The 18,624-nt window shown below is 33.2% G+C and overlaps 3 protein-coding genes across 3 annotated transcripts; 2 read left to right on the forward strand and 1 right to left on the reverse strand.

Moving 5' to 3' along the window:
* The first annotated feature begins 8 nt into the window (after positions 1–8).
* LOC125067836 (ubiquitin-like modifier-activating enzyme ATG7) lies at positions 9–7,931 on the forward strand. The gene is made up of 11 exons (XM_047676633.1): positions 9–468; positions 635–830; positions 1,336–1,794; positions 3,650–3,756; positions 4,196–4,340; positions 4,678–4,836; positions 5,410–5,598; positions 5,855–6,007; positions 6,160–6,275; positions 6,832–7,117; positions 7,718–7,931. Exons 1-11 carry the CDS (start codon positions 266–268, stop codon positions 7,760–7,762), a joined length of 2,058 nt encoding a protein of 685 aa, XP_047532589.1. The 5' UTR covers positions 9–265; the 3' UTR covers positions 7,763–7,931.
* Positions 7,932–9,136: 1,205 nt separating this feature from the next.
* LOC125067599 (39S ribosomal protein L2, mitochondrial) lies at positions 9,137–11,424 on the reverse strand. Its single transcript, XM_047676258.1, has 6 exons — positions 11,098–11,424; positions 10,918–11,030; positions 10,663–10,798; positions 10,334–10,414; positions 9,638–9,769; positions 9,137–9,375 (listed from the first exon to the last, which is right to left on the reverse strand). Exons 1-6 carry the CDS (start codon positions 11,321–11,323, stop codon positions 9,170–9,172), a joined length of 894 nt encoding a protein of 297 aa, XP_047532214.1. The 5' UTR covers positions 11,324–11,424; the 3' UTR covers positions 9,137–9,169.
* Positions 11,425–11,696: 272 nt separating this feature from the next.
* On the forward strand, positions 11,697–17,551 carry LOC125067598 (protein pygopus). Its single transcript, XM_047676257.1, has 3 exons — positions 11,697–11,947; positions 12,196–13,690; positions 14,282–17,551. The coding sequence occupies exons 2-3, from the start codon at positions 12,342–12,344 to the stop codon at positions 14,400–14,402; spliced, it is 1,470 nt and encodes a 489-aa protein (XP_047532213.1). The 5' UTR covers positions 11,697–11,947; positions 12,196–12,341; the 3' UTR covers positions 14,403–17,551.
* Positions 17,552–18,624: the final 1,073 nt, after the last annotated feature.

Consider the following 18,624-nt stretch of genomic DNA (forward strand, 5'->3'; position numbering starts at 1 on the left):
TTGAATTTTGACATTGGCGTATCTGTATCTGGCGATGGCAAAATAAGTTTAGTTTATCTTTGTACTCTCCATAAGTACTAACTACAACGTAGCAAGAAAAATTGCATTGAAATTTAGTAGTTAATTGCTTGTTGTCTTGAATTTGCTTAAGTCGAAATCTCAATTTATTTAAAAGTTAGAAATGTAATGTCAAGTTAAAACCGAACAATTAAATTGAATTGAAGATTTCTCATACATTTTACTCATTTACAATAAAAAACTAAAAATGTCAACAATAGATGATAAGCAAGATATTATTCAGTATGTTCCCTTTATGTCTTTCGTTCATCCATCGTTTTGGCATAGTTTAACCGAAATGAAATTGAACGTTGATAAATTAAATGAGAATACGAAACAGATTTATGGACGTTATTCGTATAGGGATGATATTATAAGTGTATTAGAGGTCGACGGAACTTCTTTCAACAAGTAAGTTTAACATTATATCAATGTTTCATATAAATTTAAAAAAAAATACATGTCTTATTACGTTAAAATCTTGTTAAGTTGATTACAAATTTAATTTATTTTTTTAAATATAGAAGTTGCAATTTTTCGCTATGCCAGTTATTTAATCTTAAAATTATATTTAAAGGGACCCAGAGACAGAGTTCCACTACATAAATGTTACTGGGACTCTAATGAATAAAAATACAATCGAAGACTTTAAAAACATTGACAAAGCAGCATTAATTAATAGTGTTGGTGAGATTATGAGAGCCAATATACAGATAAAGTCATGGATAGACAATCCTAATAGCTTATTAAACTTTTTTGTACTTTCATTTGCTGTAAGTATAATGTGAATTAATAATTGTATTTGATTCTAGTTCTAAGTAGTTACAGTTACATATTAACCAATTTCAAATGAAAATATTTTCAGTCACATGTGAGTAAAATAAAAAAGAAATGGGAAAAATATATTCCATTACAAGTCTTTGGGTTTTTTAGAAATTATCAATAATCAACACTGAGTAAGATAGCCCTTTGTTTACATGACCTAATGGTATATAGACCATGTTATGTATGCTTAATGAAATGAATTTATTAAAAAAGAAATAACCCTGATAGTGAATTTTGATCATAGGTTACAGTGTTTTTAGTTTGCCAGGAAATGTATTTGGTCATTTTGATGTTTTTTTTTATGTTTCTATCACATGAAGTAATATGTTTGTAAAAAAATTAGCCTTACATTACAGTCGTGCAATTTTCTTAATAAAATAGATACTAGTCTATAGAAAATTAGCTTAGGATGCATGCTGTTTAGATATAAAATTAATAATTTTAATATTACAGGATCTCAAAAAGTTCCACTATTACTACTGGTTTGCATTTCCTGCACCAAGTCAGCCTGTTGTGTGCTTAAAAGAAAAATGTAAGAATATAAGCACATGTTTCAACGAGAAGCAAATAAAAGATATTTCACAGAGCTATCAACTTCTTGAGATTTCACAGAAATGTTTCTTTGCAATTGTTAAGGATGGTGACTCATACAATGTTGTGACCCTATCAAAGATCTTAGATAAAAACAGAAATAAGGATGAAGAGTCAAATATTGATCTGACCAACACATTTTTCGCTTTTGCGGATCATAGTAATTGTGAAAACCCTGGATGGCCACTGAGAATATTTTTGGCAGCTTTATTTGAATATTGTCCAGATTTAAGTAAGAAGATTATTAAAGTTATTGGGATAAGGTGCAGCAAAAATGGTGCCATTAATAATAGTCAGATTTATAACATAACAGTACCTGAGGTCAGTAACTTACTATTCTAATTTTAATTATAATTTACAAAATTTAGAAATTTTAAAGTAATTCTTGTCTACCTGTTGGTAACCTCATTGTGACTGAACCATTGTACCAATCATAATAAAGACAAGTATATGATGGAGTGTAAACACTAAAACCGAACCTTGAGGAGAATCTTTGATGGCAAAAAATGAATAAGTTTGACAGATGATGTCGCCAAAATGAATCTCTTGAAATAATCTCTTATACATTTCAAATTATATTATACAATTTCCAGTTAGGAAACATATATGTATAATGTATATATAACAATTTTGAGTCCATTATAAACTGCCAGCTCCTGCAGTACCTGGAGGAGCACCAGCTAATTAGCGACCGCCAGTACGGTTTCCGTCGGGGTAGCTCAGCTGGTGATCTTCTAGTTTACTTGACACAGATGAGCGGAAGCAGTTAAGAGCAAGGGGGGTGCATTAGCAGCCAGACCGATTTAGACATAGCAAAGGTCTTCGATCGCGTGTGGCACATGGCGCTTCTTTCGAAGTTTCCATCCTATGGGCTTCCCGACAAATTATGCAATTGGATCACTACCTTTTTTGCAGATCGGACTTATAATTCGTCAATTCTGGTGTTCCACAAGGCTGCGTACTATCACGCTCTCTGTTTCTTCTGCATATCAATGACTTGTTGCAAATTAGGAACATTCACTGCTATGTAGACGATATTACCGTAGACACCTTATTCACCGGCGGTGCTATTTATTTATTTACTTGGTGGTAGGGCTTTGTGCGAGCCCGTCTGGGTAGGTACCACCCACTCATCAGATATTCTACCGCCAAATAACAGTACTCTGTATTGTTGTGTTCCGGTTGGAAGGGTGAGTGAGCCAGTGTAATCACAGGCACAAGGGACATTACATCTTACGTCCCAATGTTGGTGGCGCATAGGTGATGCAAGGAATGGTTAATATTTCTTACGGCGCCTTTGTCTATGGGCGGTGGTGACCACTTACCATCAGGTCCGTCCGCCAACCAATGCCTTAAAAAAAAAAAAATCGTCGACGAAAACCGGAACAAACTTGTATCTGTAAGTGAGCCATTGTTAAACAAATTTCTCGAACTGGGGCCGGCTAAACCTATTCCAATTTAACCCCAAGTTTGCACGTTAACTGCTAAAAAAATCACCATTTGTCGTATCTCCACGATTTGAGACATTCCCATTGTCGCCCCAGCTATTATTAGAATACTTGGCGTTGATGTTTCAAGCCTCGTTCAGTTACTTGGTCAATTGGAAATTAAAGCCAAATTGGCATCAAAAAAGCATGGTGTGCTCAGCAAGGTAAGACGGTATTTCGCATCGGCCCATCGCCTAAAAACTATCTTGTATAGTGCGCAAATTCGGCCTCACATAGAGTACTGCTTTTACCTCTGGGTGGGTGCTCCTCAATACCAGCTTCTTCCATTTGACCGTATCCAACACAGAGCGGCTCAAATTATCGACGATCAAGCTCTGCCGGAAAAGCCAAAGGATCTGCTGGCTCCTTTGGCTTTGCTTTGGAACTGATATGACTTGGGAACATTAAGAAAAGAGCTTTCTCATTTCTTAAAGGCCGGCAACGCAAAACAGCTGCTCAGGTGAGCTTCCTGCTCGTCTGCCACCGAAAACATTAAAAACTAATACCAGATATTCAATATTTTTTACTGTAATGTAATGTAATTACAAAAAGTAAATGACTGATTGTAAAAATAAACGATTGATTGTGAAAATAAATGAAATAATGATTTTAGACAGAACTTCCATATAGATTCTTGTAATTAAATGGACCATAATTTTACTTTATTTTAGATAGAAATTTTATTTTAGACCATCCAGACACCTCAGAATGTTGGTTGGGTAGGTTGGGAAAGAAATGAAAGGGGTAACTTTGGACCGAAACTTGCCAATATGTCATCATCAATGGATCCAGTGAAGTAAGTAAATTAATTATTGTTTTTAGTAGACAGAAAGGTAGTAGCGATGATAGCCCATCTTTTCTTAATTAATTAATAAATTAACTTCAGGACAGATGAATAAATGGGTCATCTAATTGTAAGCGGAATTCGTCTTTGTCAGCAACTGCATTGGTAGATACTGGCACTGTTAGATGTATAAACCAGTTCTTGCATCATTCATGAGCCATCCAACACATAATCTAATATGCTGATGCCTTCAATTATACAAGCTCACTCTTTCTCTAACAAAATATTGTCTTTTTAAAAGTAGAATAATAGTTTTTCCGCACAGATGATATGATATGTCTTTTGACCCACCACCCTACTACTAGGTACTAGAAAGAAAATATTTATTATTCAAAATTTTCACACAATTTAAGAAGTATTGAAAATAATGTAATGAAATGCAAAATTTCAGATTGGCAGACACATCTTCTGATCTTAATATTAAATTAATGAAATGGCGTCTTGTTCCTGATCTTGATGTGACTATTATGAAGGAAACAAAATGCTTGTTGCTCGGTGCCGGTACTCTGGGTTGTCATGTGGCAAGAGATCTCTTAGTAAGTAATTTTAAATTACACAAATATTAAGTTAAATGTGTAAATCTTACAAATATATATTTTATGTTAGAAAAAGAACATATTCAAGTAACAATATAATTTATATGATTTGTTTGTATTGTGCCATCCCCTGTCGGAAAACATTTGAAATACATATATTCTAAAAACACTACTAGTCCATGATCCATGTTTAAGAATATAAAATAATTGCATAAGGTATCATTGTGCTAGTTTGGCGGGAAAGAGAAATATCGGTTTAAAAAAAAAAAACTTTGATACAATCGTGTTATTACCTAGCTAAATCGCAGCTGATTCTAAAACTAGTTTTGTTTAACAGGCGTGGGGATTCCGTCACATAACTTTCATAGATAGTGGCAAAGTGTCATATTCTAATCCGACGCGTCAAGTACTCTACACTTATCAAGATTGTCTCAATGGTGGTAGAAAAAAGTCGGAAGCTGCAGCTGATAATTTAAAACTTATCCTACCAACTGTGGTAACTATATAACATTTTTATCAAATATTAAATATTTGTTATATTGATATAATTTTAGTGCTAGTTATAATTATGCAAAGAATTACGATTTTTTTAAAAAAGTTTATTCCATGAGGAGTTCAATATTTTTTAATGTAAAAGCCCAATGTGAAGTGAAGTGGTGACAATTTCCCATTTGCCAGTCCGCCTCCATAAAATAAAATAAAAAACCGATTATAGAGATAAAAAAAGTTTTAATACAAATAAGTGCATATTATGTTCGTATATTCACGATTTAAATGCACAATTTATGAACAATACATCTCATAGTGCTTTGACAAACGTCATAAAACCTGATTAAATAGGTAACTTCGCTCTGTTGTCAGTAGATAAGACAAGTAAATTTTAACCAAACCAGGACAATCATCACTGAATTTTCATCTCACTTTATCATTTAGTACTCGGCGTTACAGGAAAACCTTTTCCTCGAAACGGGGTCACCCATTGGTGCGTTATTTAAAAGGTGTTACTTTAATTTTTGCTCGAATAGACAACATATATTTTAGCTCATCAGTGTGATATACTAATTTTCAGCAAAGTAAAGGCCTAGTCTTCCACATTCCAATGCCCGGTCATCCAATTGGCGAGTCCCTTAAAGATGAGACAGTTACCAACATCGAACTGTTAACTGAGGCTATAAAAGATCATGATGTGATTTTCCTCCTTTTGGACACCAGAGAAGCGAGGTGGTTACCGACGCTCATCTCCGCACATTATGGAAAGGTAAACTTATTTTTGTTTATGGTACAAATACGAAAGCATGAGGCTTACAGAATTTATATTCTTTATATTTTTAAATTATATTTTATATGGTTCATGAATGAATTGACTTCTAATTATCATGAAGTGTTAAGAGTACTTTCTTTTTCGTATTTATCATGACGTCTGTAGTCTAGTCAATTCAATTAAATTGTTGTAGTGTTGTCTTTGAATATTTTGAAGAAAACTATTTTTCTAATAAAAAATAAAACATTTTCAGATAACAATAAACGCAGCGCTCGGCTTTGACAGTTATCTGGTAATGCGACATGGAATAAGTTCAGCTCAAGAAGAAACTTCAATCAACAGCACTTTCGTGTCCGGAGACCAACTCGGGTGCTACTTCTGCAATGATGTCACGGCACCTGGAAATGTAAGCCACTGCTTATGTCTGGCTACGGCAGCATGGTAGAATAAGCTTTAACCTTTATTAAGAGATGAGATGTTCTTTGTGACTTTAACCGCTTGCTACTAATACTTCTTGATGGAATAATACGAGTAATGATAGAATCTGTCACCTGTCAGTCGCTGAAGGATCGCACCCTGGACCAGCAGTGCACGGTGAGCCGCGCCGGCGTCGCCGCCATCGCCGGCGCGCTCGCCGTCGAGCTGCTCGTGGGCACGCTGCAGCACCCGCTCCGGTAAATCACTCGGGACGCATATCCCAACAACTTTGAAGCTCTGTGTGAGACTGCTATCTGTGTGTCAGACTATCCACCAAAATTAAGCAAAATCCTATTCGTATCGACGTGTCGTATCGTATACATCTGTATTTTTCATTCGTCGTTTCGGCATGTCAGGATACTAAGAATGCCCGGCGTATCTTCTGCTAACGAGAGTAGTGGAAGAAAGTATTGAGCACGATCAAAGCATTTTGACGTAAGACGTAAGATTTCCAAGTTTTGCCGTTGCCAAATCATGGTGCTAAAACGAATGCCAGTTTTGCAAATGTCGAACGTTCTACCAAATTATCAATGTTTGGTTTGCCAAGGTTGGTTGTGAAAGTGTCACAAGTACTTAAAATAATAATTGTATGAACACATGAAAATGCACCGATTTGCCTAATGTCCAATGGGTAATAGTGAAAGTGAGGACTATATATTCAAATCAATAAAACTTTATTAAATAAATAAATATTTGTAAAGGCTAAATATACTAGTTATGTATATAATTTTATGCATTTATATTTTATTACAGGGTAAAAGCTCCAGCAGTATATAACCTTACCGATGAAGAACTTGACCCAAAGCTTCAAGGAGTCCTTGGTCCAATACCTCATTCAATACGAGGTTTTCTTCATTCGTACCAAACTGTGCTACCAACGTGCACAAAATTCAAACAATGTATCGCGTGTTCTGAAGTAGTGATAGGCAAATATAAAGAAGAAGGCTTAGACTTTTTGATGAATGTTTTCAATAGTGGAACTTATTTGGAGGATGTTACGGGATTATCTGAACTGCAATTGACTGCAGAAATGACTGAGGTAAATATAAAAACAAAATATGTATTGTACTTATTCACTATCAGTAGCAATGGTTTCTTTTTTCAATAAAAACTGAAGAAATCCTTTTCGTTTTTTAGAGTTATATGTACAATACAATCACATTAATAAAATTGAACCTATAGGAACAGTCGTGTCTCAGTCGAGAGCATTTTTTTTTTATGAATTTATTCGAAGAAAAAAAAAGTAAACAACAAAGTTAGGAAACCTACTTAAACGAATAATGGTGATAAATTTTTGGGGTGCCAATTAGAAAAATAATAAAATATTCTATATTATATGTGACAATGTAAAAGCTTGTTATGAAAAATTTAGGTTGTAATTTAAGGTCGTATATATTTATTTGTAAATATATACGAAAATTGACTTAATACTAAAACAACTATATTTGAAAACTTTTATTAATTTACTTTATAAATCATAAGCGTGTGTGAATACAACAAGCATACTAACAGCTTTTCTCCATTGACTATCAGTTCTGATTCATATAGAGAAAAAATTGCCAGTTAGGTTTATGGGCTATTATAAAAAGTTTTATATAATCTTTGATTACTAAATATACTTTTAATTATTTTTTTTCAGATACTAACATTATCAGACGAAGATCAAGACACTACAAGTATATAAAGGGAACATACTAAATAAATGCACCATTTAATCTCAATTGAAGTTTTATAATCTGCTAAGATATATTAATTTATACAGTAGTAAAGGCATTTATTGGAAATTTCTATTAAACTGTAGTTGCTGTTATCTCATAAGTGTTAATTTATTTAAATATTATTAATATCACATAAAATAAAGCTTATTTCGTTTTTCGTGTTTTTATATACCTTTATCCGTCTTTAGTATCAATAATTGTTTTATATATGAAGTTGAATTCGCGAATGAATTATAAGAATTAAAAATTCAAAGACGACCCAGCTTATGCAAAGTATAAACGTATGTATCCTAACTAAAGATCACGAAATAGAAGATTAAATTTTTTGGTTGAGTAACTGATGAGATTTTTATCAGAAGAATCTACATTCCGAACCAGTCGTAGATTGTAAAAAGTCGTAATCAAAAGTTCAGTTAAACAGTGAATAGGAAATCTAATCAAAATTTTTCGACATTTTGATAAGCCTCAGAGTAGCCAGCAGTAACAGCGTTGACTGACTGTCAACGCATATCGAAAACTACTGAGCCTAGAAAGTTCGTATTTGGATCGTAGGTTTATATACAAACTTTCTTTACATTTATTTGTTTTATATAAGGCTCAAATATCGAGATTTTGGTTTTAAACCCTAGATCGGTCAAATAGGTGGTACAGTTATTGAGTTTTTGAGTCTAAAAAAAATCTGTAGCAGCGCAGAATCTAGAAGTTAGAAGTGTGTACACTCCCGTGCCTTGGAAAGCCAAGCCTGAGTTGCAAAAAGATGGTAACCTGAACTCATTCCGGTCATGTCGAATTTGCCGTCTCATCTGATTATGAGCGTGAGAGAATAGAGAGTGCATCTTTGCGTAAACACGTGTGCATTATAACATGTTCCTCTTATTTGGCTAATCTCTCGAGAATGAAAATGTGGAAGTGGCTGTAATCGGTCAGGTTGTCATTATCCTACAAAGGTACATCGTCTTATATGTACATAAACTCTATGTCTCTGTCATAACTTAACAAAAAAATATTGTATTTTATTTAATGTGCCATTGTAGGATTTACTTTTATAATATCATACGACCGTAGACGCCCAGAGACGTTACAGTACTGTATTACAGTGTTGTCTATGCACAGAGACGGCTTAGTCACTGAATTAACTTTCTCCCCTCCCGCTTTCTTTCCTTTTTCCGTCACTGATATAATTTTGAACAGACAGCTTGTCTAGTAGTATACATATAATTCAATGAGTATAACTGCGAAGAGTAGGTATGTACATACATGTTAATTTGTGGTCAATATGTATAAACAAAAAGCACACAAATATGTTTAACTAAAAAGTTAGAAAAATAAAAATAACTATGTACTAACATTTACTTTATTTAATGATAACATATTTAGGGATGCATGTTCAATTGAATAGTTGGCAATGGGAATTTCGTAGGATGATTAATTTCTTTCACTGGCTTTGGAGGTTTGATCTTTCTTCCATGTCTACCATCCTTCCTACGCCAAAGTCCTGATCTTGGGCGGTTGCCAAGCCATCTGTTGCGTTGTGGAGACCCTATTGGTGTTGTGCCATGCTCTATGTTCGATAACCGGCCTACAACATGAAACATTCCATTAATTGCAAATTTAAACATCTGAATTTATCATATTTCTCTGATTTACTTTATATTTAAATATGCTTTTATTTTAAATTGAAGGTGGTAACTACATCAAGATTCCCTCATGTATTTTATTATATGAGTACATAATATATCAATAAGACCAAAGTGATGGAAATAACTTTATTTGGTTCAGGCCAAATGAAAATACTTTAATATTACTGTGAAAAAATATTTTAATAAGAAAATTTAACAAACCAACAACAGCCATGCAATATTGGCTAAAACTGAATGGCCTCTTTGATGGCATCTGGACAATTACACGATCATCCTGTTTTCTTAAAATAGTGCCATAAGTCCCCGCTGCGTGGACATACAGCCCACCTTGACCTATAATGAATGAACACTACATAGTATAAAACAAAGTCACTACCCGCCATCTGTATGCCTAGATATTTTAAACCATGCAATTAATTTTAATGTGTTTTGCATTGATAAGCAGAGTGATTCAACTACATATAAACCTTCCTCGGGTTTATATGTAGTTGAATCAGTAGAGAAAGCCAAGTATTTCAAATTTCCTAGTCAGATAAAAACAATAATTTTTCTTTTTGTTTGTTTTTCAATCAATAGTTATATACAGACTTTCATTATGCTTGTGTGAAGCCGATACAGATAGGCAGAATGTAATATGAAGCTATTATATACATACATTATGGTAACAACAATGCATAATGTGTGTATTACAATTATACTTTTGGTATTGTTAGCAGTATATGTCCAAATAAAAGTTTATTATTAACAACAAATTGTAGTTTATACATCAAGCGGCATTGTATATAGTCTTTCAACAGATTAGTATAAAAACTTAAAATCTGTAAAAGTGGCTGATTTGAATGAGAAGAAACAGATACATATATTTTATGATTTGTATGAAATTATCAGCTTACATACCTGGCTCTTTTTCTATACAATGAACTAGTGTTCCAGTTGGTAGAGCTCCTAATACATATGCATCACCCTCATTTGCCCTCACTGTAAAAACCAATATGATAGCTTAGTTTTTTTTTTTATATTATATATAATAATACATTGGTATACTGATTCTTTTTTAGAATAAAGCATTACATTCTTATGTAAGCAGCCCAAAATCCATGTGCAGATTTGAGTAAATTGTCTCTGTGTAATTGATTTTAATAATTGAATAAATAATCTTTAAAACTACTTTCTGGTTAAAGTTTCTTTCAATTGATTATTATATGAGGATTACTATATTTACAAACCTGGTATCCTGGGTAGATGGCGAGATGTTTTAATTATGTCCCCAGCTTTCATATTTTCTGTTGCAAGTATGTATTTTAATTTATCACCAACAGCTACTAGGGCAACATGGGCAGTTCTACAGCCACATTCTAAAATCTTAAAACATATAACATGGTATAAATTACTTCACCACAACAGTCATATCTTTGTCCATGTAATAATAATATATTGACATTAACTGTCTTGTTGTCTAATGATTAGCTTATACTCTGTACCTGAATAACTTTTTCCTCTTGAGGTGGACCTTCTGTTGGACCATCTCTGAACCAATTAATCCAGTGATATTTGTGTTTTATTCCTCCACCTATACCTTTTGCTACAACTCTTCCTTTAATGGAAAGAAACATTTTTAGTAAAATTTCGTAAAATAATATTATAATTTAAGACTTATCTACCTGACACCGGATCTCGGCCAGCCAAGTTCGTAACTTCTAAAGGCTTTACTGTATACTCTTCTGGAAAGTGTACTATTCTTCTATAACTTTTTCCAAATCCAGGCTTTGGTTTAACGAGATTAGGTTTACTAGCATAGTTTATTGCAGCTATTTGGATGGTTCGTCTACCTAGTACGCTTGGAGTTACGGCTATACTTAATCCTGCGAATAACCTGTTTAAAGCCATCGCAGAAAATTTTAAAATGATATAATCATAAATATCTTATCCTATTTTGCTATTCTGTAATTCTTTTAACCTAAAAATTAAAATATTTATGAAGAATTGACACTTTATTATATGACATAATGACAGCTTATTTTCTGAACGGAATTTTTTTAAGGCATAAAACTATAATTTGCTAATAACTATATATAATGTTAAATAAAATATTTCTTATATTCTATAATATATGGTTATGGATAATGTATTATGCATAAAAATAAAGCTATTTTTAATATCTTACTAGTCTGAATGAAATATTCCTTTGCCTTAGAAATGAATACACAAAAAACAAAAGACGACCCCTAGCGGCAATTCTCTGATAAAAATACATCGTGAATGTGGCGTGTGTTGTTTGGAATATCGTGAGTCGTAAATAAAAAATGCATTCAAAGAAATGATATAACTTATTATAAGTGTACTTGATGTGTGTTAAAACAATAATCAATCTAAAATCCTACTGTGAATAGCAAGAACTTGAGTTAAGGAGTGGTTTTCTTTTGGTATTTTGTCATATGTTGCACGCCTGCCTTGGGGTCTTGATGAGGACAAAAAAATAATCAGTAATTCCGATGCTAAATTGATAATGCAGTAAGTTTTAAATTTTTATGTATCTTCTATCTAGTTTACAGCGAATATATCTTAACAATTTATATGGTCCTCGGCATTTTTATGCATTTATAATGAGAAGGTTACTAATGTTTCTACTTCATAACGTAATCATTGGCGCCCATGGACTTTATTAGCAAACACAAGTTATAAAACAGTTTTAATTAAGTGTGATTATATTTTAGTTTGTTAGCTTATTGTGGAGGATGATTTTTTTTTTCTTGTTACAGAAATAGACTCAACCAGTCTTCCGGCACGTTATTGCGCTTTCTCGTGACAATGCGGTGCCTTAAGTGTGAATATATTTTCTAAAGTATTTATTTTAGACTAAAATTCCTCATAATGGTTGTTAGAGCTGGAAAAGTATAATATCAAGATGAGTCACAATCTGGCAGGTATGCCTTCATACAGGCTACCAGGGCCTGGATTAGGTCCACCAGATTTTAAACCGCCAATGGATACACCCACACCCCCAGCACCAGCACCAAGTAATCCAAAAAAGCGGAGAAAAACCTCAAATGCTAATAATGCCTTAACAACTCCTCAGCCACCACCAACAGCACAAGACTTACTACCCCCACCATTAACAGGCTATGGAGACACAATCGTTGCATCTAACCCTTTTGATGACTCACCCTCGACAGTGTCACACAATGGTCCCATGATGAGTCAGAATGGACCAATGATGAGTCAAAATGGCCCCATGGGAATGATGGGCCCAATGGGACATAGTATGGGTGGGCCACCAATGAGACACATGAGCCCTTTACCCCACTCAATGAGTCCGATGAATCAGCAAATGCCAACAAGAGGTGGTATAAGTCCAATGGGTAATATGAGTCCAATGGGCCATATGGGTGGTATGTCTCCAATGGGAGGACCTAATATGGGGATGAGTAATCATAGTATGGGTCCAGGTATGGGACCTACATCAAGATCAATGGGAAGTCCAATGAGTCCAATGAATTCCATGCCCATGGGCTCACCTATGTCATCAGGACCAATGGGCAGTCCAATGAATATGGGATCTATGGCTGGAAGCCACATGAGTAACAGCCCAATGGGCCCACCAATGCATAGTCCACTTGGTGCAGGTTCAATGAATGGGCCTATTAATGGACCAATGGGAGGAGGTGGACCAGGTATGAATGTTCCTCGCATGAATGGACCAATGGGTCCTAGTTGTTCAAATGGATCCATGGGGCCCAGTAGTTCAATAATGTCACCAAGTCCAATGCAAAGTGGTGGTATGGGCCCTGGTCACTGTGGTCCTATGAGACATGGAAGTCCAATGGGCTCAGGTATGGGAAGTGGACCTATGGGAGGGAATGGGCCTATGTCATCAATGGGTCCAGGACCACCATACTCTGGAAACCACATGGGCCACGGCCCGCCTATGGGAATGGGAGGAAATGGTTCAATGGGTATGGGTCCTGGGCCAGGAAATATGGGAAGTTGTGGACCACTTCAAGGTATGAGTGGAATGGCTATGGGAGGGCCAGGAGGACAAGGAGTTGGGCCTATGGGTCAAAGCATGGGGATGTTTGGACCTAAACCAATGCCAGTGAGTGCAGGAAAAGTATACCCCCCTGACCAACCCATGGTGTTTAACCCTCAGAATCCAAATGCTCCCCCAATATATCCTTGTGGAGTATGTCACAAGGAAGTACACGATAATGATCAAGCTATATTATGCGAATCTGGATGTAATTTTTGGTTCCACAGGTAAGAATGAATTTTAAAACTATATTTTGTTATTCTAACTGTGCAGCTCTATTTAAATAGTTAGTATATTTTGTTTAACATTCTTGAAAATATATTTTATGACCATTTAGTTGATTATACAATTTTGCACTACCAGTAGGCCTTGGTGATTATTATATACTTGAAAAAAAAAAAAGAAAAATTTTAAACAAACCTCATTTAACATATCTAAGTATGATGAAATAGTTTATTCTAAATATCCAAAATAGAAACTATGAAACAGGCTAAAATGAGATTCATGTCATTAGAAAAATAATATAAAATATGCATACTATATATACACTAAAAAAAATTGTTCGAATGAGGAAAACAATATCTATAAGTAAAAAAGTCTAAATAAACATCCATTTGTTTATGTCTTAGGAACCACAGTGTAGGATAATTGAGAAAATAATGTCTGAATCTTCTGTATGAAATTAAATCAACATAATTTAATAAAATTAATAATGTTTTTAAACAAAATTTTCAATTTTTTTTTAAATATCTTTATTAGACAATAATATAAAAAGTATTGTTAGAAAATAATTGGTTAAAAAAAATTTTCATTTTCAGAGGATGCACTGGCCTAACAGAGCCAGCTTTTCAATTGTTAACGGCGGAAGTGTATGCGGAGTGGGTTTGCGACAAGTGCCTACATTCTAAAAACATACCCCTTGTAAAGTTTAAACCATAGTGTTGTGCCACTTACCTCTCCTGTCACACATATGAGCCGACTAGCTCACCTACACACATCACAAGTATTTATTTCACTTTTTCATATATGGACTAGTAATTTATTGGATTGTTTCGGTTAGAGTCACTATGAAGGATCTCATGGATAGAATTTTAGAATTGTTTTATTGAATGGACAACTTCAAGAACAACTTAATCTTGAAGTAATGCAATTGGAGCTAAACTACTTAATTGCAGATAAATAACTAGCCTGTTTTATTTATTAGTAAGTTGTGGATAAACTGCATCTAATAATTTATTTCAAATAATATTGTTTTTTTTTTGTAAAACAATATACTGCATTCAACAACAATCATTTGATCAAAATTTAACTAATTATTATTTTCAATTTAAAGAATGTGATATAAGTTTTGAATAAAAAAAAAAGTTTTCTAAATTTGAGCCTGCTTAGGCGTAATTGTTAAAGCAATGTAATGTGATTTCTCATTAGAAAATTAATACCAGAATACTAATAAATATCATACCACATTCAGCTGCCATTGACAAATAGAAAATATGCCTTTGTATATTAAAAAAAAAAAAAACAAATTAAAATGACAGTTGGGTGTGACATGGTGTTAAATTGGATTAAGCAATATAAAGCTGGCCGATTATTTAGCGGCTATTCGTGTGTCGCTTTATTCTTTGTGCATATTGTAAATATTTTTTAGAGTAAACTTAAGTCTAAACTTCCGCCTTATAATAATTGTGAAATATCAAAATATATTCAATAGAAATTAAGTGGGTCCTTGTCCATAAATTTTAAAATGAGTTTCGCAAGTATCTTCTGCATTATTCTCGAATATTTTTTATGCAGCTCTTAAACTCTACAAAACTAAACTACCAGAGATAAAAAAGGGCCTCCTTACTAAATATCCCAATAACAGAACTATATCCTTTAAATTAAATATGTGGTATTATTTTACATGAAATAAAAACAAAAAAACTCATAAGGAAAAAGTAAATATACCAATGCTTGCCTTTCATGCATATTTGAAATGTTTGTTATTCATACACATTTTTAAGTGTTTAATATAATTTAATGTGCTACATTATAATTTTACATACTTCTCAAATGTTTTTTAATGCAAGATATTTATTTGTAAACATGCAATTAGCTTTTTAAAGGCTCCTAAGAGCTTTGGTACTAAAACAATGATTATAAAAAAATGTGCTTTCATTATATTTATAATTACCTACTTTTCATTTGGTGCCCTAGATTGCATGTAATAATACGCATTATTTTTACATAAATAACTGTAAATATGATGAATCCATACGCTTTGTTAAATATAAGAGTGTTAAAATGTGTTTGTCAATTTTTTAACTTTTGAAGATTTTTTAACTGTAAGTGTGTATCATAAGAATTGTAAATATTTCTGTAGTGTTTCGAATAATGTACTGAGATTATATAAAACTGAAAAGTGCTCTGGGAAAGTTTGAGCGGTTGTGACTAAGATTGAAACATACTATTTTTGTTTACTATTCATCAACCGCAATATCCTTTGTCTGGTCTCAGTGAGAAGTGCAAACTTAGTTCAAGGTATCAATTTAATCTTAATTTGAAATATTTTTGTCAATTTTTTACTGTCCTTGGTCATGAAATATGTTTATAACCCACTCACATTTTGATTGTATTTTACTTTGAAGTTATTTAGTGCCCTCTTAACATCTTGTGCCATTTTCTGTAATAGATTTTTAATATTCGTTTTAGAGCAGCTTGTATACTAGCTTACATTTTGTTTTCATGGAAATTAGTGTTTGAAACGCTGTCCCTCGGTTGTGATGATTTATTTTATCTGTGACTTTAAAAATAATTTTAGTTTTACAATGTTTAAAAACAAATCTTGTAGTCTTCAACTAAATCCGAGACCCGTTAAGAGATTGCTTTGAGACAGTAACTGTCGTACCATTTTAACCATAAGACAATTTATTAATTTTATTTAAAAAAAAAAGTATGTACATAGATCCAATAATGTATAGCATCATTTTGTATGTACAATAAAAAAAACGCAGCAAACTAGTGCCTAAGTTATATACACAAGATTTTTGATAACAATTTTTATTTTTATTTTTTAAATATTCAATGAGATTGAGAGAAATAACATATTTATTTATTTTATCATAAATACCATGACATGTTTAAGTAATATGAGTTGTTATGTATGTAGATTAACAAACAATTTTTAGCACAATATGTATCCCCAGGTAAACTTACCTGACCACTTAACAACTGAGTGGGCGCGGCTCTTGTCAGGTGTTGTTTTTTTTTATACCATACCATACTTACTTAATTGGTAAACAATATAAAGGTATAGTCACATCTGTCATTTTTTTTTCACTTATTATATGTTTAAGAATGTTCTTTATTGTGATGAAAATACATAAAATTTTTATACATCGATAAAAATAAAATTATCTAATTTAATTGTAATGCAATATTGTGGGTTTAACAGATGCACTTTTTTAAATTTCCTTTATAGAAATATCCACCGAATTAGTCATTTGCTTTTTCTTACGTGATGTAAATGATATGAATGCCGTGTTACAAACAATTAACATCTGATTTGGTCATGCCTTTATCATCCCAAATTATTTTGGTAATATTTTTTCAATAAAATAAAATTGAGTAAGTAGTTATAATAAATAAAACATTCGGCGGAAGATGATTTTTTTTAAATAATTTTGTATATATATTTAATAAATCGACGAATAATTAACAATTGTACAGTTACTGATAAATTAGAAATTTATTAACTAGGATATGCGGCCATGAATGTAATGTAATGTTAATTGTCGTGTGAGCATCACAATTATTTACGGGAGACTGCTGCTATGTATATTAGTTAAACACGTTATGTGTTGCGTACTTTGGGCCTTACGACGTATATATTATGTGTAGTTCTTCAACATTAGATATAAAGATCAAAATAAAACGCAATATATACTTTCGTTCAGCCCATCGTACAAAAAACAATACTGTTGTGAATGATAGCAAGTTGTATTTCAGAATATTTTATAAAGTCAAATAGAATTACATCAGTGGTCTTAAACTTGTGCATAGTTTATTTTGTATTATGTGAATAATAACAAGCAATAATAAAATTGTTATTGAGGATTTTTTATTTTATGTTAAGTTACCTTTTATATAAGAAAAAGGCTGATATTTAAATACAGATACATTAAGTATTGGTGAGAATGGGAATAAGTGTGCATTGTTGGTACAGTTAGGAGCACATGAAGTGCGAGTCTTACCCTACCTACCCTCTCAGTTAACGACGTATATTGGACGTCATACGAGACATCAAAGTCAATATACTACAAGGCAAATGAATAAGACACTAGTATGTGTAATAAATAACGCATCACTCCCTGAGACATCACCATTGGAAACCTTGGGTTCGAAGATCGATGATTACGGCTTGCTATAAATATAGTATAGATTTTTGGAAAATGGTAATATAATCGTGATATAAGCTCGCTAATACCTAGTTAAATTATATTATTAGGAGGTAGATACAGTATTCCTGACGGTTTCTCATGTTCAGTGGTAGTTAGGATAAGCAATTAATTTAAAAAAAAATGAATTCACAAAGTCGCTATACTGTAACAAGCAACGCCGAGTTCCAAGCAGCATTCTGGCGGTCTAACATCCCACTAAAGATTATTTTATTTTATTCGCTTCATTGCTGGTCAAAGACAGGAACAAGAACTGTCATCAGCGAGGTGCCCGGAATTTTTTGCAAACCCTACACTCTTGATTTAGACGGGCCCATCTAACTTCACACGACAGTTATGACGGAGTTTCTTCATATCAATGACTTGTTGCAAAACAGCATTCACTGGTATACAGACGACAGTAGCTACCATAGACACCTTATACACAGGCCGTGCTAATATGTAGATGGAAACCGGAACAAACTTGTGTTTAAAATTCTTTGTTAAACTAATTCTTGGGCTGGGGCTGGCTAAGCCTAATCCAATTCACTTCAAAAAGACAAATTTGCGCGTTAACCGCTGAAAATAATCATTTGCCGTATTTCCACGATTTGTGAACATTCCCATCGCTGACACAGCTAGAATCTGAATACTTGTCGTTGATGTTTCAAACCACGTTTATTTTAAAGCCAAATTGGCATCTAAAAAGCTTGATGTGCTCAGCAAGGCAAGGCAGTACTTCAGGT

The sequence above is a fragment of the Vanessa atalanta genome, chromosome 12 (assembly GCF_905147765.1).
Source record: "Vanessa atalanta chromosome 12, ilVanAtal1.2, whole genome shotgun sequence".
NCBI lineage: Eukaryota > Metazoa > Arthropoda > Insecta > Lepidoptera > Nymphalidae > Vanessa > Vanessa atalanta.

Coding starts and splice junctions, on each gene's coding strand:
- LOC125067599 (XM_047676258.1), bottom strand. CDS start 11,323: ATGGCTTTAAACAGGTTATTCGCAGGATTAAGTATAGCCGTAACTCCA. Junction 10,799..10,917: donor AAGAGGAAAAAGTTATTCAG/GTACAGAGTATA, acceptor ATATGTTTTAAG/ATTTTAGAATGTGGCTGTAG. Junction 9,376..9,637: donor ATATTGCATGGCTGTTGTTG/GTTTGTTAAATT, acceptor TTCATGTTGTAG/GCCGGTTATCGAACATAGAG.
- LOC125067598 (XM_047676257.1), top strand. CDS start 12,342: ATGAGTCACAATCTGGCAGGTATGCCTTCATACAGGCTACCAGGGCCT. Junction 13,691..14,281: donor TGTAATTTTTGGTTCCACAG/GTAAGAATGAAT, acceptor TTTCATTTTCAG/AGGATGCACTGGCCTAACAG.
- LOC125067836 (XM_047676633.1), top strand. CDS start 266: ATGTCAACAATAGATGATAAGCAAGATATTATTCAGTATGTTCCCTTT. Junction 469..634: donor GACGGAACTTCTTTCAACAA/GTAAGTTTAACA, acceptor TTATATTTAAAG/GGACCCAGAGACAGAGTTCC. Junction 831..1,335: donor TTTTTGTACTTTCATTTGCT/GTAAGTATAATG, acceptor TTAATATTACAG/GATCTCAAAAAGTTCCACTA.